The sequence below is a fragment of the Podarcis erhardii genome (assembly GCF_964252035.2).
Source record: "Podarcis erhardii genome assembly, chromosome: 6".
Taxonomy (NCBI): Eukaryota; Metazoa; Chordata; class Lepidosauria; order Squamata; family Lacertidae; genus Podarcis; species Podarcis erhardii.
Window position 1 is genome coordinate 9585552 of NC_138510.1, and position 18984 is coordinate 9604535.

An 18984-nucleotide genomic window follows, 5' to 3' on the forward strand; every position below is an offset into this window, starting at 1 on the left:
ATAGTTCGTATCAGGGGAAAATAAATACAGTGGTACCTCTGGTTATGAACTTATTTTTTTCCGGAGGTCTGTTCTTAACTGGAAACTGTTCTTAACCTGAGGTACCACTGTAGCTAATGGGGCCTCCCACTGCCACCGCACTGCCGGCACACGATTTCTGTTCCCATCCTGAGGTAAAGTTCTTAACCCGAGGTACTACTTCTGGGTTAGCAGAATCTGTCACCTGAAGTGTTTGTAACCCGTGGTGTTTGTAACCCGAGGTACCACTGTACAGTAAATGGACAAAAGTACAAAGATTCACAAAATTTTAAGGGGTATGCGTACCCCTCCATAACCCCAGAAAAAAGCACTGGAGGGGGTTAAAGGTCTATTGCACTAGTGGGACTCTGTCTATGGCTACAGAAACAAAACATTGCATTGTACATTCAATGCACCTGAGATCTTGCGTTTCTCCTACCCAGGTCTGGTGGCCATCTGTCATGGATGCTTCAGCTGAGACCCCTGAGCGACTAGATCAGTGGTTCTCAACCTATGGGTCCCAGATGTTGTTGGACTACAACTCCCATCAACCCTGACCACTGGTCATGCTGGCTAGGAATGATGGGAGTTGTAGTCCAACAAGATCTGGGGACCCACAGGTTGAGAACCACTGGACTAGATGATCGTCAGGGTCCTTCCCAACCCTACAATTCTGATTCAGTTTGGACCTGTTGAATATTTTATACCCCTCAAGAGCACTTTTCCATGAACTAGTTTAATTCCAGAGATCAAAGCTCATTGGAGATAGATGCTGCATAATCCCACCACCTGCCATGGATGGACTTGGTCCTAGAGATATCCCCACCTCCTTAATGATGTTGTGGGTGGGAATACGCTAAGATCACCATTGGCACTTGCTTCTACATTCACCTTCTGGGAGGGGAAAGTGTGGATAATCAAATTAAGGGGAGGGTTTTCAAATGTATGTTGTTTCATCACCCACCCTTATAGACAACCGGATCTAGAATCCATCTAGATTGGAAGCTGCATTGCTGAAGATGAGCATGCATGATTCTGTATCTAGGAAACCTACTTATCTGGGCTGCAGATGGGTTATGCAGCCTCTGTTTCTCTTTACATTATGTCAGGCCATGGCTACTCTAAATTCACCAAAGAGCATTCCTCACCTTGAATCCTGGTATCCCTGGTGGTCCTGGAGGGCCAGGTGGACAGACAGCTGGACACTGTACTCAAAACAAATGGGAAATATAATATAAATATAACACACAACCAGATTCAACCAGAACAAAAATAATTAATCCACGAGGGGAGAAGGCAGTGATATTAACAAGCCTGGAAATTTCTGTTACTGTGTTTCATGGACAATATTCAACTCTAGATCGCTGGTGGTTAAGGGAAATTCAGGATTTGGTGAAACTGCTTAAGCCGATTGCTTATTACAACATTCCAGCAATTTGTTTGTTTTTTAAATAAAACAACAACAAGTCTGCATTTCTTTGTTACAAGAGTCACAATGCATCAAATAGCAGTTTTGCACAATGTGGGGATGTTACATCCAACCAAGGTTTACTCAGAGTAAACCCACTGAAATTAATGGGCCTAAGTTCTTTTCATCAATACCAATGGGAATACTTGAAGTAGGACTAGCACTGGTTAACAACCACTGTCTCCGTTTTTCTACTGAGTGAAATTAAATGTGTTTTTTTAAAAAAAGAAATACAATGGACGAATAAAGTGTAAGGAACTGTACAAAAGCAGGAGAAAGTCTGTGCCACGCCTTTAGCTGTAAAATGGGTCAAGGCAGAGGTTTCCTGCGAGGAACCACTGTTGTGGCTGTTTCTGAGCAACAGGGATTTGTTCTTCCTGGGAAACACCAGGGAATGCAGTTCTGTAATACAGTCATACCTCATGTTACGTTTGCTTCATGTTACGTTCTTTCAGGATACGTCCTGTGGCGACCCGGAAGTACCAGAAAGGGTTACTTCTGGGTTTCGCCACTTGCGCATGCGCAGACATGCAAAATGACATCACGCACACGCACAGAAGCGGCAAATCGCAACCCATGTGTGCGCAGATGCGCCGCTGCAAGTTGCGCTCTTTTCATGTTGCGAACGAGCCTCCGGAACGGATCCCGTTCGTAACCAGTGGTACCACTGTAATAATAATAGATTATTATTAAATCCTACCCTAACTCACTATGATGGGATGCGGGTGGCGCTGTGGGTTAAACCACAGAGCCTAGGACTTGCTGATCAGAAGGTCGGCAGTTCGAATCCTTGTGATGGGGTGAGCTCCTGTTGCTCGGTCCCTGCTCGTGCCAACCTAGCAGTTTGAAAGCACGTCAAAGTGCAAGTAGATAAATAGGTACTGTTCTGTTGGGAAGGTAAACGGCGTTTCCGTGCGCTGCTCTGGTTCGCCAGAAGCGGCTTTGTCATGGTGGCCACATGATCCGGAAGCTGTACGCCGGCTCCCTTGGCCAATAAAGCGAGATGAGCACCGCAACCCCAGAGTCGGCCACGACTGGGCCTAATGGTAAGGGGTCCCTTTACCTTTAACTCACTATGGCTTCTAAGAACAGTAGCTTGGGGCAGCTTTGGCCAGCCTGCTGTCCTTCAAATGTGTTGGACTACAACTCCCATCAGCCCCTGCCAGCTGCAGTTCAACACATCTGGAGGGCACCAGGTCGGTGAAGCCTTGTGTCCTGGGATACCTCAAAAAGTAAGCAAGACATTTTCCTTGGTATTTCACCCCTTCAAAAAATAATAATAATAATGTCATTTCACAGCAAGGTTATAATTTTCTATTAGCTTCTATAGGATGCTCTTTTGAAAATGGAAAAGAAGGGAGGGGAACGCTGTCATTTCCCATCCAACCTCTAAAAAGGTTTTCCAATAAGGCGGTTCAAGGAAATTATTAGCTTCTCCTTGAGGGCTCCAATTAGAAAATGAAGGGAACTGTCATAACAACAGATGGGGAGCGCTGAAATGTTGCTTTGCCGACTCGCGTTAATGTCATGTTTGTTTCAGCGCAAAGAATCAAGACTTTCTTGTGCGTGCGCAAAGCCCACAGAACAAACAACTGCCCTGCCCATGGAAACAAGGTGCTGTTGTCAACCGCGGAGCAAATTTGACCATTCCTATTTCAAAGGCGTGAACAAAAGCGATGATTTAAACGAAGAGGAAGAAGATGCTTGTGATTTGATGAAGCCGTCGGCACCAGTTGTGCAGAACCAGTGCTCACCACCAGGGCATTCTTTGTGTATTTATTTATATGCCACTACATCACAAGTATTTGTCAAAGCTGTTTACAAAGGTTAAAAAAAAAAAAGAACATGCAATAAAAGCACAAGGACTTTTAATAGCTTGCATGGAGAAACAGAAAGGTTTTCTGCAGGCATTTAAAAATTGGCATCACTCAATTGTAATTCTTATTTTTTTTACAATTAGGGATTGTAAACAAACAAACAAACAAAACCACCCTGAAAGTCATTTCCAAAGAGAATAAAACAGAATTATCAGTAAAAACCAGTAAAACATTCAAAGGATTGTCTACACAAATTTTTTTTTTAGCAGGCGCCAAAAAGAGTACAGTGAATGCGCCTGCCTGGTGTCAACAGGCAAGGAATTCCAGAGTGTAAGTTCTGTCACACTAAAAGATATATAGAGCTTAAGCATTTGTGCAGTTGGAAAATAACTCAGACAGTTTGATAGGTGTGTAAAAGGAAACAGTACCTGAAGGTCTCCATTGCCGTCGGGCATAACTCCAGGAATACCCTGCAACAAAGAGTGTGGGTTTTAAATATGTCGCCAATACATGCCAAGGGTAACAAAGAATATATCTGAATTCAGACAGGCTGCAAGCCGCTTTTATTGTGTTCCGTTTGAGTGTCTAATCAGCTCTGAACAATTTGTAATTTTTATTTGGAAGATTCAAGAGCTGGAAATAATCAAAACTGCGTTTTATTTATTTATATCCCGCCTTTCTCCCAGTCGGGACCCAAGATAGCTCTCAGCACAAATGAAAAATAACATTATTATTATTATTATTATTATTATTATTATTATTATTATTTAAAAAACCAGCACTGAAACCCCTAAAAATGATGGAAAGGAAACAATATACAGTGGTGCCCCGCAAGACAAATGTCTCGCAAGACGGAAAACCCGCTAGACGAAAGGGTTTTCCATTTTGGAGGCGCTTCGCAAAACGAATTTCCCTATGGGCTTGCTTCGCAAGACGAAAATGTCTTGCGAGTTCCTGCGGGGGTTTTTTCCTCCCCCCCTTTTTCTAAGCCGCTAAGCCGCTTATCAGCTGATCTGATAAGCCGATAAGCCGCTAAAAGCCGCTAAGCCACTAATAGCGCTAATCCGCTAAGCCGTCAATGGGCTTGCTTCGCAAGACGAAAAAACCGCTAGACGAAGAGAATCGCGGAACGGATTCTTTTCGTCTTGCGAGGCACCACTGTACAACACCCAATCCCAGAAGACTTTCACAACAGCCAGTTGATGGCCAAAACTGCCAGTGAAAAAAGGCGGGGGGGGGGGCAATCTAGCCTTCCATGGGAGGTATTTCCACAATCTTGGAGCAGCCACCAAGAAGGCCCTGCCTCAGGTCCTCACCAAACGTACCTGTGGAATAGGACCAAGCGATATATGGTTTTCAACATTGTGATGTATCACTAGCTAAACATCACAACATACCGATATATCTCAATGTCTGAAATAAGGACGGAGCTTGGTAGAGGCGCTGGCTGGCTTCACGGTTTTCCCCACATTGTGATTTTTGCATAGCGCGCGCGCACACACACACACACACGATTCGTGATATATTGCCAGGTCAAAAATTATGAAACCAATATCACCATATGGACTGAGAGCCAGTGTGGTGTAGTGGTTAAGAGCGGTAGACTTGTAATCTGGGGAACCGGGTTCGCTTCCCCGCTCCTCTACAAGCAGCTGCTGGGTGACCTTGGGCCAGTCACACTTCTCTGAAGTCTCTCAGCCCCACTCACCTCACAGAGTGTTTGTTGTGGGGGAGAAAGGGAAAGGAGATGGTTAGCCGCTTTGAGACTCCTTCGGATCGTGATAAAGCGGGATATCAAATCCAAACTCTTCTTCAAACCACTTTTGGACAATACAGGATATTGATAAATCACTCAGCCCTACCATGGGGGTGGCAGGACTGAGAGAATGGCCTCCTCAGAAGATCTCAAAGCCTGGGCAGGCTCATAGAGGGAGATACATTCCTTCAGAGAGCTTGGACCCAAGCCAAAAGGGCTTTGTAGGTCATAACCATGTCTCCGAATTGTGACCAGACTCGCAGTCAGTACAGCTGTAGCTAACCAAATGTTTCTGTTCTCCCTGTAACCAGAGAACTGGCCACTGCAGCTTTGACCCACTGAAATTTCCAAACGTTTTTCAAAGGAAGTCCCAGTTAGAGTAATAGTAATCCAAATGGGGTATAAGTTGTCAGGAGCTTGTCCTACTCTCGAGTAGGACCCTGGCAGAGACACCTGCCTGACTGGCATGTTCTCTCCCTCCTGGTCGATTGTTCAGGAGCTTCAAAAGCTTTCTTCTGACCGAACATCACAGCGCCCGATGCTGATAATAATAATAATAATAATAATAATAATAATAATAATAATAATAATAATAATTTATTTATACCCCGACCATCTGGCTGGGTCCCCCCAGCCACTCTGGGCGGCTTCCAACAAAACACTAAAATACAATAACCTATTAAACATTAAAAGCTTCCCTAAACAGGGCTGCCAACAGACATCGGCACACTTAGGGATCCGCAGAGTCTTCGCAACTTGCGTGACAGACCTCAGCAACTGAGCATTTTGGCTAATCTACTTTATTTACATATAAACACACATGGAGCACTGCAACATGGCTCCCTCTCTCTCTAGCATCAGACAGCAAAGAGAGAAAAAGAACAAATAGTCCCACTTCACGGAACACAGTAACACAAACATCCTGTCTCCGTCACTTCCCACTTTGTGGAGTCAAAACATACACCGTCATGTGAAAGACAAAAATCCCATGACTGCAGCCATGGAGCAGGAATTCTAACATGTAAGTAAAGCGGTGTATCATCGTGGCACGTCAGACATCTCCAGGAATGGCCCATTTTACTCACTGCCCTGCTCTGCAGGCTAATGCTATTCAGCCCATAATCAACTCATCTGAAGTCAATCTATGCACATCAGATCTTACTACGCTGCAAGAAAAAATAATGGCTCCAAAAGACAAGTCACATGCTATGAGGGGTGCTTGACCTTTCAAATAAGTGCCGTATTTTTCCATGTATAACATCGTCTGTCCCCTCGCCGACAGAAGCTGCCAATCGCCCGCCCAATTGCCACAGCGACAGCCAATCAACTCCAGCATTTGCCACAGCCACCAATAACACATCCAATAGCCGCTGACGATTACCGGCTCACAGCAGGAACCAATCAAACATCTCGTCGTCCCCCCCCAGCATTATCAATGTATAAGACGACCCCCAATTTTTAGCATAACTGTTAAAGAAAAAAACCTAGCCTTATACACAGAAAGGTACGGTACTTGTTCACCTCACCTGAAGCACTGGGCAATATGTGTCTCCAATTCATTATTGCGTTAGTAGAAGAAGAAGAGGAGTTTGGATTTGATATCCCGCCTTTCACTCCCCTTCAGGAGTCTCAAAGCGGCTAACCATCTCCTTTCCCTTCCTCCCCCACAACAAACACTCTGTGAGGTGAGTGGGGCTGAGAGACTTCAGAGAAGTGTGACTGGCCCAAGTATTCACTGAACAGCACTCATGTGCATTGAAGTGCATTACAATTTTTCATCAGCTGTCAGCAGTGAAAGCCATTGCTTTCCTGAACATAATGCTAAGAACTGGCATCCCTTGTGCGTTCCCCCGAAAGGATACAGTGATGGGCAGCTGAGCCAGGAATTTTCCCCAAGTGCAATAGTATGATCTGAAAAAAAACAAAACTCTAAACTTACTGGTGGTCCTGGGGGTCCCGGTGGTCCAGCAAAACCAGGAAGTCCAGCTGGTCCCTAAACAGAATGAGAAATAGCAAAGGTTTCAATGCAGGTACAGCCAATTTATATTTGTGGAGAAATTATTTCCAGCTTCAGCCAATGCAGATCTGGGAGAAGATTGTGAAGAACTGGAGGTTAGACATAAAGGCACCCCAAATTTATGAAATCCCATCACCATGCAAATTGTGGGTAGCTTCCATGGCACTCAATAAATCTTAAAAAGGTTTCTGATTCTTGAAAATGAGGGGAGGATTTGTCCTGCAAAACCTGGGGGAACGGATTAGCATTGATTTTATGACACAGTGCAAAGAATGCGTACTGTGGTGGGTTTCAAACAAGCCAGCAGTTACCAAATAAGATCTATTTAAATTAATGCACCTAGGTTAGTCAGGCCCATAGATTGCAATGGGTCTACTCTGAGTAGGGCTAATATTGGAGACAACCCAATACATGGGACACAGGTAAAGGCTGCCTGTACAAGTCTTTGGGCTTTGACTGATTTGCACATCTCAACCATTGGTTACACAGCCAATGTTGAATGCACAAACACTCCTTATATAGTCCATTTTCCTGGTGTAGAATTTATACCACCTGTTCACATCGTAACTGTCCCCCACCCTGCCCAGATTATATGCCTAGTTTATTTTGCGGTTCCCAAATACCGGAAAATAGGAGAAGGAGGGGGTCAATTTTCGTCACCCTCCCCTTTGTGGCAGGACACAGACTGCGTCTCCCAGGGTTCCAAAATGTGCTGAACGCCTCCGCAGGTATAAAAATCACCCCACAAGTCTTCCACAATTTGGAAGGTGATGGAAAAAGAGATAAAGGGGGCAGAGCTAGCATGTTCATCCGCACTAAGCCCCCTGACATTTTTGCAGTCTCCAACTAATGCATCCCAGCGGCAGAAGGATTTCTAGTTGCACAATGGGAATTTATTCCTTCTTCTCCTCCCACATGCTTCCCAAATCTGCTCCAGAGGGTTGGGGGGGAGACCCAGTAACAGATTTAGTGGAGGGGGGTGGAGAGGGGGCAAAATCCTGTGGCACCATCAGAAATCCTTGCGCTGATGTGTTTTACTTGGTGATATTTTGCACACATCCACCTATTTGGATTATCTGAATGAAGATCTTGTTGCATTCTGTGTCTGTTTACACTGATGCTCCAAAGCCACTCTTGCAGTGGAAATGTTGCCAGGGACTTAATATTTGCTCTCCCGGTCTCTCCGGGCTTTTCTGATGCAGCAGCTTCGCACAGCCAATCCCAACAACAATTTGAGCAGGCAAACAGTTTGATTTCCCTGCTGTGATTGTTATGTGAGGCCAAACGAGGTGGATGCCGTAAAGGTGAAAGCCCAGCCTGGCTGGGAAAGGATCACATGGGAGCCAGAAGAAAAACAGAAGAGAACAGGATACTAGCGGCAGGAAGTCTTGCACAGTCAAACTCACTGAGTGGAAGAGGACCCCAGGAGCAGGGGAGTTAATGGCCAAGACGGGGGACAAAACAAAACATTTTTCAGAGGTCAAGTGCCATGCTCCGTCCCTAAAGCAGGGATCGCCAGCTTTTGCAGCAGGGCATATTTGCAAACTGGAGAAACCGCTGTGTGCAAACAGATTATGAAAAACAAGATAAAACACCAAACATTAAAAACTTCCCTAAACAGGGCTGCCTTCAGATGTCTTCGAAAGGTCAGATAGTTGTTTATTTCCTTGACATCTGATGGGAGGGTATTCCACAGGGTGGGTGCCACCACCGAGAAGGCCCTCTGCCTGGTTCCCTGTAACCTCACTTCTCGCAGGGAGGGAACTGCCAGAAGGCCCTCGGAGCTGGACCTCAGTGTCTGGGTTGGAAGATAGAGGTGGAGATGCTCCTTCAGGTATTCTGGACCGAGGCTGTTTAGGGCTTTAAAGGTCAGCACCAACACTTTGAATTGTGCTTGGAAACCTACTGGGAGCCAATGTAGGTCTTTCAGGACTGGTGTTATATGGTCTCAGTGGCCACTCACTGTCACCAGTCTAGCTGCTGCATTCTGGATTAATTGCAGTTTCTGGGTCACCTTCAAAGGTAGCTTCTTTCAAGCCTCATTTCTGGGTGGTATGGTGGGGAACCAGGCAAGCACCGAGGAAGTTGTCTGTGGGCATGTGTGTGCCCATGGGCACCTCCCTGGAGAACTCTGCTTTAGGGCATTCTGAGCGCCGCTGAGTTATCGACAAATAAGGTGGTTGGCTGTAAAGAAGGGGAATTATGTTATAGGAGGGCAGCTTATTCCTTGGGTACCCAAAGGCATCCCAGCTCCCCACTGGGCCATCGTCATGCAAAGGGAGCTTCAAGCAAGGTTGATGCTACAACCCTGCATTCTTCTCAGCAAAAACAAAAATTGCGCAAACCACCTCCATGAATTGTTTTTTGTGTGGCTGTTCCCTTCCAAGCAGTGCTGGGTTTAGGGCGGTTCCACAGTACAGGCCGCCGAGCCGAGGAGGCACAAAATAACAATAACAATCAACCTACATTTATATGACTACATACGGAGAAGATTGATAAAAAACCACTGTGCCAAAAAGAGTTGTTGTGAAAATAAGAAATATTTCCGGGGGGAAGGGGACAAAGGTTGTGCTCACTCAGGGTGCCAAATGACCAAAGTCTGTCTCTGCTCCAAGAGCTGCACCCTTCTCAGCCACAACAGCCAGATTTTGAATCGATTCAGCACTTGGCTCTGAGAGGGTGCCATTATGCTGGCAGGCGTTGCTTATAAAGGAAATATCGCCACCTGGTCGTTTGGACATACAGTGGCAACACCTGAAAAACGCAGTGCTGAAAGGCAAGAGATTTGTCCCTTTGGGGCGCATCCTGGCATGGGAAACTTCAGAAGGAAGGGGAACTCACGGGTGGTCCTGGGTATCCATTTCCACCTGGGAGCCCACTGGGGCCTGGAGGTCCCTGCAAAAGAAAGCGTGTTATATGAGCCAGAATCGTAAGACAGGAGCTCTGAACGTCCAAGGTATTTGAATCATCTTGCTAAGGAGCTCTTCTTACTTCGCAATCCAACCCATCATTTATTGCGTTTGACTAAAAGCCATTACAAAGTCAATTACGGATCCAGCAAGTCAATTAAAACCTGTTAAATATATATATATATCCAGAGATATACATCCATTTACAATAAGTCAAATTAATGAATCGCCTGCACTGTCTACAGCGTTGTCTTTTATATAGCTAGCATGAATACTTTTAGCTGCTTTAGCAAACAGGGCTGTTTTGTATGGCACAACCGGATCACAATCAGATAACAGCCAACATATTTTCACTTCAGGGTTCTGTCCCTGTAGTGTTGCCAGCATCTGTTCCAAAAAAATCTCTTTCTGGGGTTTGGATAGGGGTGACAGGGATTATATAATGGGGGAGATCGTCTACCTCACCTACCCCACAAATAGGGACGCGGGTGGTGCTGTGGGTTAAGCCACAGAGCCTAGGACTTGCCGATCAGAAGGTCGGCGGTTCGAATCCCCGTGACGGGGTGAGCTCTCGTTGCTTGGTCCCTGCTCCTGCCAACCTAGCAGTTCAAAAGCACATCAAAGTGCAAGTAGATAAATAGGTACCGCTCCAGCAGGAAGGTAAACAGCGTTTCCATGCACTGCTCTGGTTCGCCAGAAACGGCTTAGTCATGCTGGCCACATGACCTGGAAGCTGTATGCCGGCTCCCTCAGCCAGTAAAGCGAGATGAGCGCCGCAACCCCAAAGTCAGCCACAACTGGACCTAAGGGTCAGGGATCCCTTTACCTTTACCTTTACCTTTACCTTTACCTTTACCTTTACCCCACAAATACAAAGTCTTAAATGCCTTGGAACATTTCTAGATCTTCCATCTAAAACTGATGTAGGCATTGTTTGAAAACAGAGAGCTGTGAAGGCAGTTTTCAGGGAGGCAAAGGTAAGTATTGAGCTCTGGTGTGGTTAGATTTCAGCAAATAGTACCAAGCTGTTCTTGCTTACCGGAGGCCCTGGAAGTCCTTTGCCCTGAAAGTGAGATCAAAATTACATTTTAAAAATAGAAGATTCACAAAAAATAGATATTGTGTGAAAACCCACTCTCTCCTCTCTTTTCCCTTCCCTTTATTCAAACATAAAATGTGCAATTTTAAAACATTAGCAAACTATTTTGCCCTTTTCCTGCTAAGGGAATGGATGTTCTTAAATGGACGTAAGAGGCTGTGAGGAAATGTGAAAACTGATGCAGTGAACTAAGTTGCACATGGTGGTTTTGTTAAGTATAATTGTTTAATGCACATTGAAATGGAAAATAACTCTATAATGTGCCTGCATGTATACTGTGAAGCATGGCATGGAAATTTCCACTGAAGCTGCAGAGAGCCTAACAGGATAATCATTAAGTGGGGCTGTATCTCTGCTGGCTCAGTCACAAGGGGTTTAGCTAGAATCCCATAGGTCTATGCATATGCTTTGTTTTCCAGCTGCTGAAGAGAACGGACATGCTAATCTCTCCAGTAAAACAGCCACAGGCTAAATGGAGGCTGTTTGAAGAGAGATACTGTATAGCTTTGATTTTTTAGCTCAGGATGCAAGATGCTAGTAATCTAAAAGGTTTATACCTATGCTGGAATCAGTATAAAGAAATAGGCAACTATCTGAATGTAACTTTTATTGTTTCAAGTTGTTTGGAGTTAAAGTTCTGCAAGTAAAGTTTTTGAACCATATTTTTGGACTGGAGAATTTTTATTTCAAAGAAGAGTCCGTTTGTATTCATCCAACAGCTTCCATAGGCGCAATATTAATAACCTCAATAGGTTTCTCATCCAACAGGTGATGCTACTGTGACTGCCCATAACTGCCCATCAGGAAGACCAAAGTGACTTATCCTTTGAGCCCAGTAAGACAAACACCCACCATCTATTAAATGATCATCTGAGGACCTTGCTGGCCTTGCTACATTTGAACATATGTCTAATAATTGTCAATATTGTTCAGCTGTCTGTCAGGACATTTGGGTGCTATATATCAACTTGTAGGTTTAAACTGAGATGGATATATTGATGGTTTTTGTATTATTATTATTGGGAGCCGGGGTTTATTTTTTGCCTTTTCGATTCTTTCGTTAAATTTGCTATAAAAATAAAGAAATGTCAGCAATTGCGCATGTTAGCTGTTTAATGGAGAGGACCAACTCTGACCAATGCAGCATGCACAATTCCTTCTTCAGCTACAAAAACCCAAACAAAAACACATGTGGTTTCCTCCCCTGAAATGATCCAGGTGACAGAACATCAGTTCACATCATGATGTAACATTAACAACAGAGACAAAAGGCAATACTGTGAACTATTGGCGCAATAACTTCATAGCTTTCCGCAGCGATGGCACAAGATTTAACAAAATGGTATTTTGCACCTGTATAACTTTTATGAGCTGATCCAAATCCTTGGTGATTCCAGTGGAAATAATATTCCTAATGACTTCGCCACCCCAGTAACTAACTGTGGCCAAATGTACCCATCTGTTGGCGCTGGCTAATTTTCAGGCCCAGCAGACATAGAGTTGGAAATTGAACACTGGACCAGATCTAGCATCTCCTCTCTTGGCTATTGTTGGACACACAAAGCTTCCTTGTGCCATCGGGTACTATCGGGTACTATCTGCTATGACTTCCCATTTTCCAGCTCCTTTAAACAGGAGGTGCTGGGAACACCTGGATCAGGGGTCGGCAAGGTTTATCTTGCCTGGGCCGGTTCACTCCAGCGGAGATTGCTCCATGGGCGGGATTGCGCATGCCTCCGCGATTTCTGGCGTCTACATCTGCGCAGACGCAATTTCCGGCGTCTGCGTCTGCGCAGACGTGATTTCCAGTGCCACGAAAGTGAGTCCCTGTGCTGCACAGCTCACAGGGACTTGCCAAGTGGGTGGCTCGGTTCGGGGGCTGGTTAAGCAACCCCCGCTTGTGGCCCATGGGCCTTAGGTTGCCGACCCCTGACCTGGATGCAAAAAGTGTGTTCTGCCCCTTAGCTATGCCCTTGCCTTATTCCTGTGACTTCAGAAACAGCAGCACAAAGGATCCTCATTGACATTGCACTACACAGCAATGTGCGTGATGCACAACCTACTCCATACTTATATGTGAGAGATATAAAATTGTAGGTTCACTTACGGCTGGTCCAGCTGGCCCCGGAGGTCCTATGGCGCCCTGCCAGATAGAAACATTAAAATTAGTGCTGCACTGAATTTGGATTCCACTGTGAAAGTTCCAGTTACAGATAGGTAGCCGTGTTGGTCTGCCATAGTCAAAACAAAAAATTCCTTCCAGTAGCACCTTAAAGACCAACTAAATTAGTTCTAGGTATGAGCTTTCATGTGCATGCACACTTCTTCAGATACCAGATATCTGAAGAAGTGTGCATGCACACGAAAGCTCATACCTAGAACTAACTTAGTTGGTCTTTAAGGTGCTACTGGAAGGAATTTTTTGTTTTGACTGTGAAAGTTGCCATTTAGGGACAGATGTCAAAATGATCACAGAAACCCTGCATTCTGCTCTTTCATGAACACCTCTTTGCAGTCATGGTTCCTCTGATTTCATTTTTATTTGTTTGTTTTTGCATATATATGCCACCTTTATCTTCCAAGGAGCTCTCCTTCTCCCTGTTTCATCTGCAAAACAACCCTGAAAGGCAGGTTAGGTTGAGAGGCGATGACTGGCCCAAGCTCACCCAGTGAGTTTCAGGGCTGAGTGGGGATCCTAACTCTGGTCTCTCCCTGGTCAAAGTTCAACACTCTAACCATTACACAACACTGCTGCTGCTGCTTTGGGATGTGGGGAAGTGGGAATTCATGCCTACTGCTGAACCATCTGAGAAGGTGCTCCCAGCCTTGTCAAATGGTGCTGAGCACCGGTGGTCACAAAACCAGTTCTACCTTGTGCATAATAACACACAAGTGGTTGGTGCAGAAAGAGACTCATGTCGCCTTGCACAACTGAATGCACACCCCAGTTCAGCGTGAATGGGTGTACCTCTGCATTGGCCATTTGCACTAGATCGCTTTGAACTAGTTGTGCAAAAAACAACAACACCCCAACCTCTTCATGTTGATGCTGCTAGATGTATAGAGATGCAGGTATAGATAAATTGCAGGAAATAATAAATTGCATATATATTTGCCCTCCCCTCCCCTTCAACTCAGTAATAAGAAGTGATCAGGCTTTCTAAAAAACAGAAAACAGAAAAATCAGTTCCACCCATTGGCCTACTGAAAAACCTTTCTGACCAACGTCACAAATTCACACCAGGCAGAGTGGTAACTTTCCTCGTTTGCTTTATACCAAGGCAGAGGGTTCTCTCTGTTTTTTGAATTTTTTAAAATTAGTTTTCTAACATAACCCCAATAAAGTGGTACCTCGGTTTCCGAACATAATCCGTTCCGGAAGACTGTTCCGAGTTCCAAAACGTTCAAAAATGGAAAACTCAATACGGAAAACATGGAAGCCGTGTGGCATGTTCGACTTTCGAGGTACTTTCGAAAACCGAAGCATTTACTTCTGGGTTTACGGTGTTTGTAAACTGAAATGTTTGTCAACGGAAACATTTGAAAACCAAGGTACCACTGGTACCCTGCCAAATTATAATAGTAATGATTAATTCCCAAATTATCAAAATTATCAAAATGTCAATCAACTTCCAATTAATTCATTTTAGGTAAAGTGGCTCCCCGCATGGTGGACTGGGTGCAATTTCCGATCTTATATCACTGCGTTCCATAATCTTAATTAATATCAGTTACTTTTCAGTTATATTAATAATCCCTTAGTCAACAGCTGCATAATTAATGGTTTCCATCCATGATGTTACAATATATAAATTTATAAACCTTCAAGTGAGGAACTCAAACTGTTATCTTTATTCTGCCCTGCATGTGAAAACTGTTATGTTCATGGAGGTCATGTGACTTGTGTGGCAGCACAACCCGGAAGATGCATGTCCAAGTTTTGTGCTGGGGCATGTCAGAGGGTATGGTAGCACCATTCATGTTGAAAGAAAGGAGATTCCAACTAAACATCAGGAAGAACTTTCTAACAGAAAGAGTTGTTCTGGTTGTGGACTCTCCTTCCTTGAGAGCCAGTGTGGTGTAGTGGTTAAGAGCAGTGGACTCGTAATCTGGAGAACCGGGTTCGTGTCTCCGCTCCTCCACCTGCAGCTGCTGGATGACCTTGGGCCAGTCACACTTCTCTGAAGTCTCTCAGCCTCACTCACCTCACAGAGTGTTTGTTGTGAGAGAGGAAGGGAAAGGAGAATGTTAGCTGCTTTGAGACTCCTTCAGGCAGTGATAAAGCGGGGTATCAAATCCAAACTCTTCTTCTTCTTCTCTTCTTCCTTGGAGGTTTTTAAGCAGAGGTAGGAGGGTCATCTGTTGTGGATGCTTTAGCTGAGATTCCTGCATTGCAGGGAGTTGGACTACAATGACTCTTGGGTCATTGGGTCTTGGCAGATGAAAACTAACAGGCACAGGAGGAGTTCAGCACCCCTCCTGCCCGTCATTTGCAAAGCACCTCCCCCTTTCCCACCATTGCTATAATATTGGCAAGCATGTCTCTGAACCCTGTTTGAGGATGTAAGTGCCTTTAAGCAGGGACCTGTCACAGCAACATAAGGAGAGAAAGCTGGATGATAATAATAATAATAATAATAATAATAATAATAATAATAATAATAATAATTTATTATTTGTACCCCGCCCATCTGGCTGGGTTTCCCCAGCCACTCTGGGCGGCTTCCATAAAAACCAAAAATACACTAAAATATCACAGATTAAAAACTTCCCTGAACAGGGCTGCCTTAAGATGTCTTCTGAATGTCAGGTAGTTATTTATCGCTTTGACATCTGATGGGAGGGCGTTCCACAGGGCAGGCGCCACTACCGAGAAGGCCCTCTGCTTTGCTTCTCGCAATGAGGGAACCGCCAGAAGGCCCTCGGCGCTGGACCTCTGCGTCCAGGCAGAACAATAGGGGTGGAGATGCTCCTTCAGGTATACAGGCGAATGGCCCATTTAGTCCAGCATCCTGTTCTCACAGTGGAAAATCGGATGCTTGTGGGAGGCCCGCAATCAGGATTCGAACACAAAGAGCATTCCCCTTTCTTGCGACTTCCAGTAACTGGTTTGTTGTTGTTTAGTCGTTTAGTTGTGTCCGACTCTTTGTGACCCCATGGACCAGAGCACGCCAGGCACTCCTGTCTTCCACTGCCTCCCGCAGTTTGGTCAAACTCATGTTCGTAGCTTCGAGAACACTGTCCAACCACCTCGTCCTCTGTCGTCCCCTTCTCCTTGTGCCCTCCATCTTTCCCAACATCAGGGTCTTTTCCAGGGAGTCTTCTCTTCTCATGAGGTGGCCAAAGTATTGGAGCCTCAGCTTCAGGATCTGTCCTTCCAGTGAGCACTCAGGGCTGATTTCCTTCAGAATGGCTAGGTTTGATCTTCTTGCAGTCCATGGGACTCTCAAGAGTCTCCTCCAGCACCATAATTCAAAAGCATCAACTCTTTGGCAATCAGCCTTCTTTATGGTCCAGCTCTCACTTCCATACATCACTACTGGAAAAACCATAGCTTTAAGTATACGGACCTATAGTCCAGTACTATACTATATTCCAGTAACTGGTACTGAGAAGCATTGCTGGCTATGACCATGGAGGCAGAACAGAGATAATCCTGTTGAAAGCTTTCTCCTCCATGAATTTGCCTTAAAAAAAGCGACTTGGTTTACGAAAACATCTGAAAAGCTGTTGCTTGATTTGGAGTTCAAAAGGAAGGGCACCCTGGCATTCTGCATACCACACCAAAGCAGATTAGTAGGGTTTTTTCCCCCCTGTTAAATTTAAAGACAACCCTCTAATCAGATGGACAGCTTCTGAGAGCTCAAAGCCATAATTAATTCCATTTCCACCCCCTTAAGATCAGGCTGTAATCCCATCAAGATCAACTTTGTTTACAAATGCCAGCTTAGTTATATATTTTTAAAAGCTCGGTTATTCACATTTTTTTGTTCCTGGACTACTTCCTGACAGATCCTAAACTAGTCTTTTACAGTGCTGGCTGCTGGAAGGAAAGAGTGCATTGTTGTCCTTCTTAATGACTGAAGAAATGATGAGTTCTCAGAGAAAGCTTGCTAATTCTTACATCAAATCTGCTGCAGAACTCGCACAAATCCTGAGCTAAAATCCCTTAAAATATGGAAAGTAATTCACACACTGGTTAGCTGTATGTGCAGTGGGTAACAGCAAAGTTGGGGGACCTGTGGACCTCTCCAGAGATTGTTTAGGCTGGATAAAAGGAGACTGAGAGGAGAGATGAGAGCCATCTTCAAATATCTAAAGGACTGTCACATGGAGGATGGCGCAACCTTGTCTTCTCCTGCTTTGGAGGGTAGGACTCCAACCAATGGCTTCAAGTTGCAAGAAAGGAGATTCCAACTAAACATCAGGAAGAACTTTCTGAGAGTAAGAGCTGTTCAACCATGGAATTGTCTCCCTAGGGAGATGGTGGACTCTCCTTCTTTGGAGCTTTTTAAGCAGAGGTTGGATGGCCATCTGCCATGGATGCTTTAGCTGAGATTCCTGCATTGCAGGGGGTTGGACTAGATCAGAGTTTCTCAAATTTGGATCTCCAGCTGGTTTTGGACTACAGTTCCCATCATCCCTCACCACTGGTCTTGCTGCCTAGGGATGATGGGAGTTGTAGTCCAACAACAGCTGGAGACGAGGTCGGGAAACACTGGACTAGACGAATCTCAGGGTCCCTTCCAACTCTACGATTCTATTCTCCCATCAACCCCAGCCAGCACAACCAATGGTCAGGGATGCTGGGACTTGCAGAAGAACAACATCTAGAGGGCTGCACATTCCTCACCCCCCATTCTAGATCAACTATCACAGGGGCAGGGGACCATTTTTAGCTTGAGGGCCACATTCACTTCTGGGCAAACCATCTGAGAGCCACATGGCAGAGGTGGGCGGGGCCAGAGGCAGAATTGGGTGGAACAGTTAATTGCCAATTTCACCTTTTCTGAAGGAGAACCCAGCAACACCTAGATGACCTCAGGTTTTCCATCCCTCGCATGCAGATTAATATTGCCATTCCACTTTGGTTAATGAGCTTGCTTTTGCCCCAATGGTCCTTCAAGTTTTTAAAAGTTCTGGTACTTACTCTGTCCCCTGGTGGCCCTACTGGTCCAGGTGGGCCATCGGATCCTGTTAAACCCTGACGAAGAAGCAGCAGAGAAAATATTAACATTTTCATTTATGAGATTTCTTACCCATCCTTCACCATGAGGTCCAGAGGCGGGATACAACGACTGACAAAATTCAATATTAAAACCAGTCTTTAAAAATTATAGCCTAGAGAACAGAGTGGGGTCCTTTTTTAAAAAAGAAAAGAAAAGAGAATGACTATATTGAAGAACACAGAGAGAGAGATTTCCGCCCCATAATTTGAGCACTGGGATGTGAGCAAAGCATGCTGGGAATCGCTCTCACTAATGAGGAGGGAGCAGGAAGGAATATTCAATACTTACATCTACTCCCGGAAGGCCAGGCAATCCGGCATTTCCTGCTTTCCCAGGCTTCCCTGGTGCTCCTTTCGGCCCCTAAAACCAGATTAAGAGGCAGGCACTGTTAATATAACAACCACAGAGATATAACAGGATAGCATGGCTTCAGCGTTGACACTTTCTCAAAGCATGGACTCTGCAGCATATATAAGCGCGGAATTTCTTTCAAGTCTCGGAATTGGAATCCATGCTTGACTCCCACCAGCAGGAAGGTCCCCCTCAGCGGAATTCTATCCCTGTGGCCTGCCTAATGAGTTGTTAAGTATTTCTCAAGGCTCTGAGCACTTCTCTGCTCTGGGATGTGGAGAAAGAGAAATGGCTTTGCGCTCCCCAGGCATTCCTCTGCA

General features: G+C 45.0%; 1 protein-coding gene across 4 annotated transcripts in view; it reads right to left on the bottom strand.

The window, feature by feature from the left end:
- The window catches only part of COL9A3 (collagen type IX alpha 3 chain), a 79530-nt gene that overhangs the window by 35391 nt on the left and 25155 nt on the right, over nt 1-18984 (bottom strand). For all 4 annotated transcript variants that reach the window (XM_081867707.1, XM_081867705.1, XM_081867706.1 and 1 more), the window contains 8 exons: nt 18602-18673; nt 18235-18288; nt 13192-13227; nt 11025-11048; nt 9918-9971; nt 6999-7052; nt 3732-3773; nt 1167-1223 (listed from right to left, as the gene is read on the bottom strand). In XM_081867707.1, coding sequence (XP_081723833.1) covers nt 1167-1223; nt 3732-3773; nt 6999-7052; nt 9918-9971; nt 11025-11048; nt 13192-13227; nt 18235-18288; nt 18602-18673 — 393 coding nt within the window. The remainder of the gene's footprint in view (nt 1-1166; nt 1224-3731; nt 3774-6998; nt 7053-9917; nt 9972-11024; nt 11049-13191; nt 13228-18234; nt 18289-18601; nt 18674-18984) is intronic.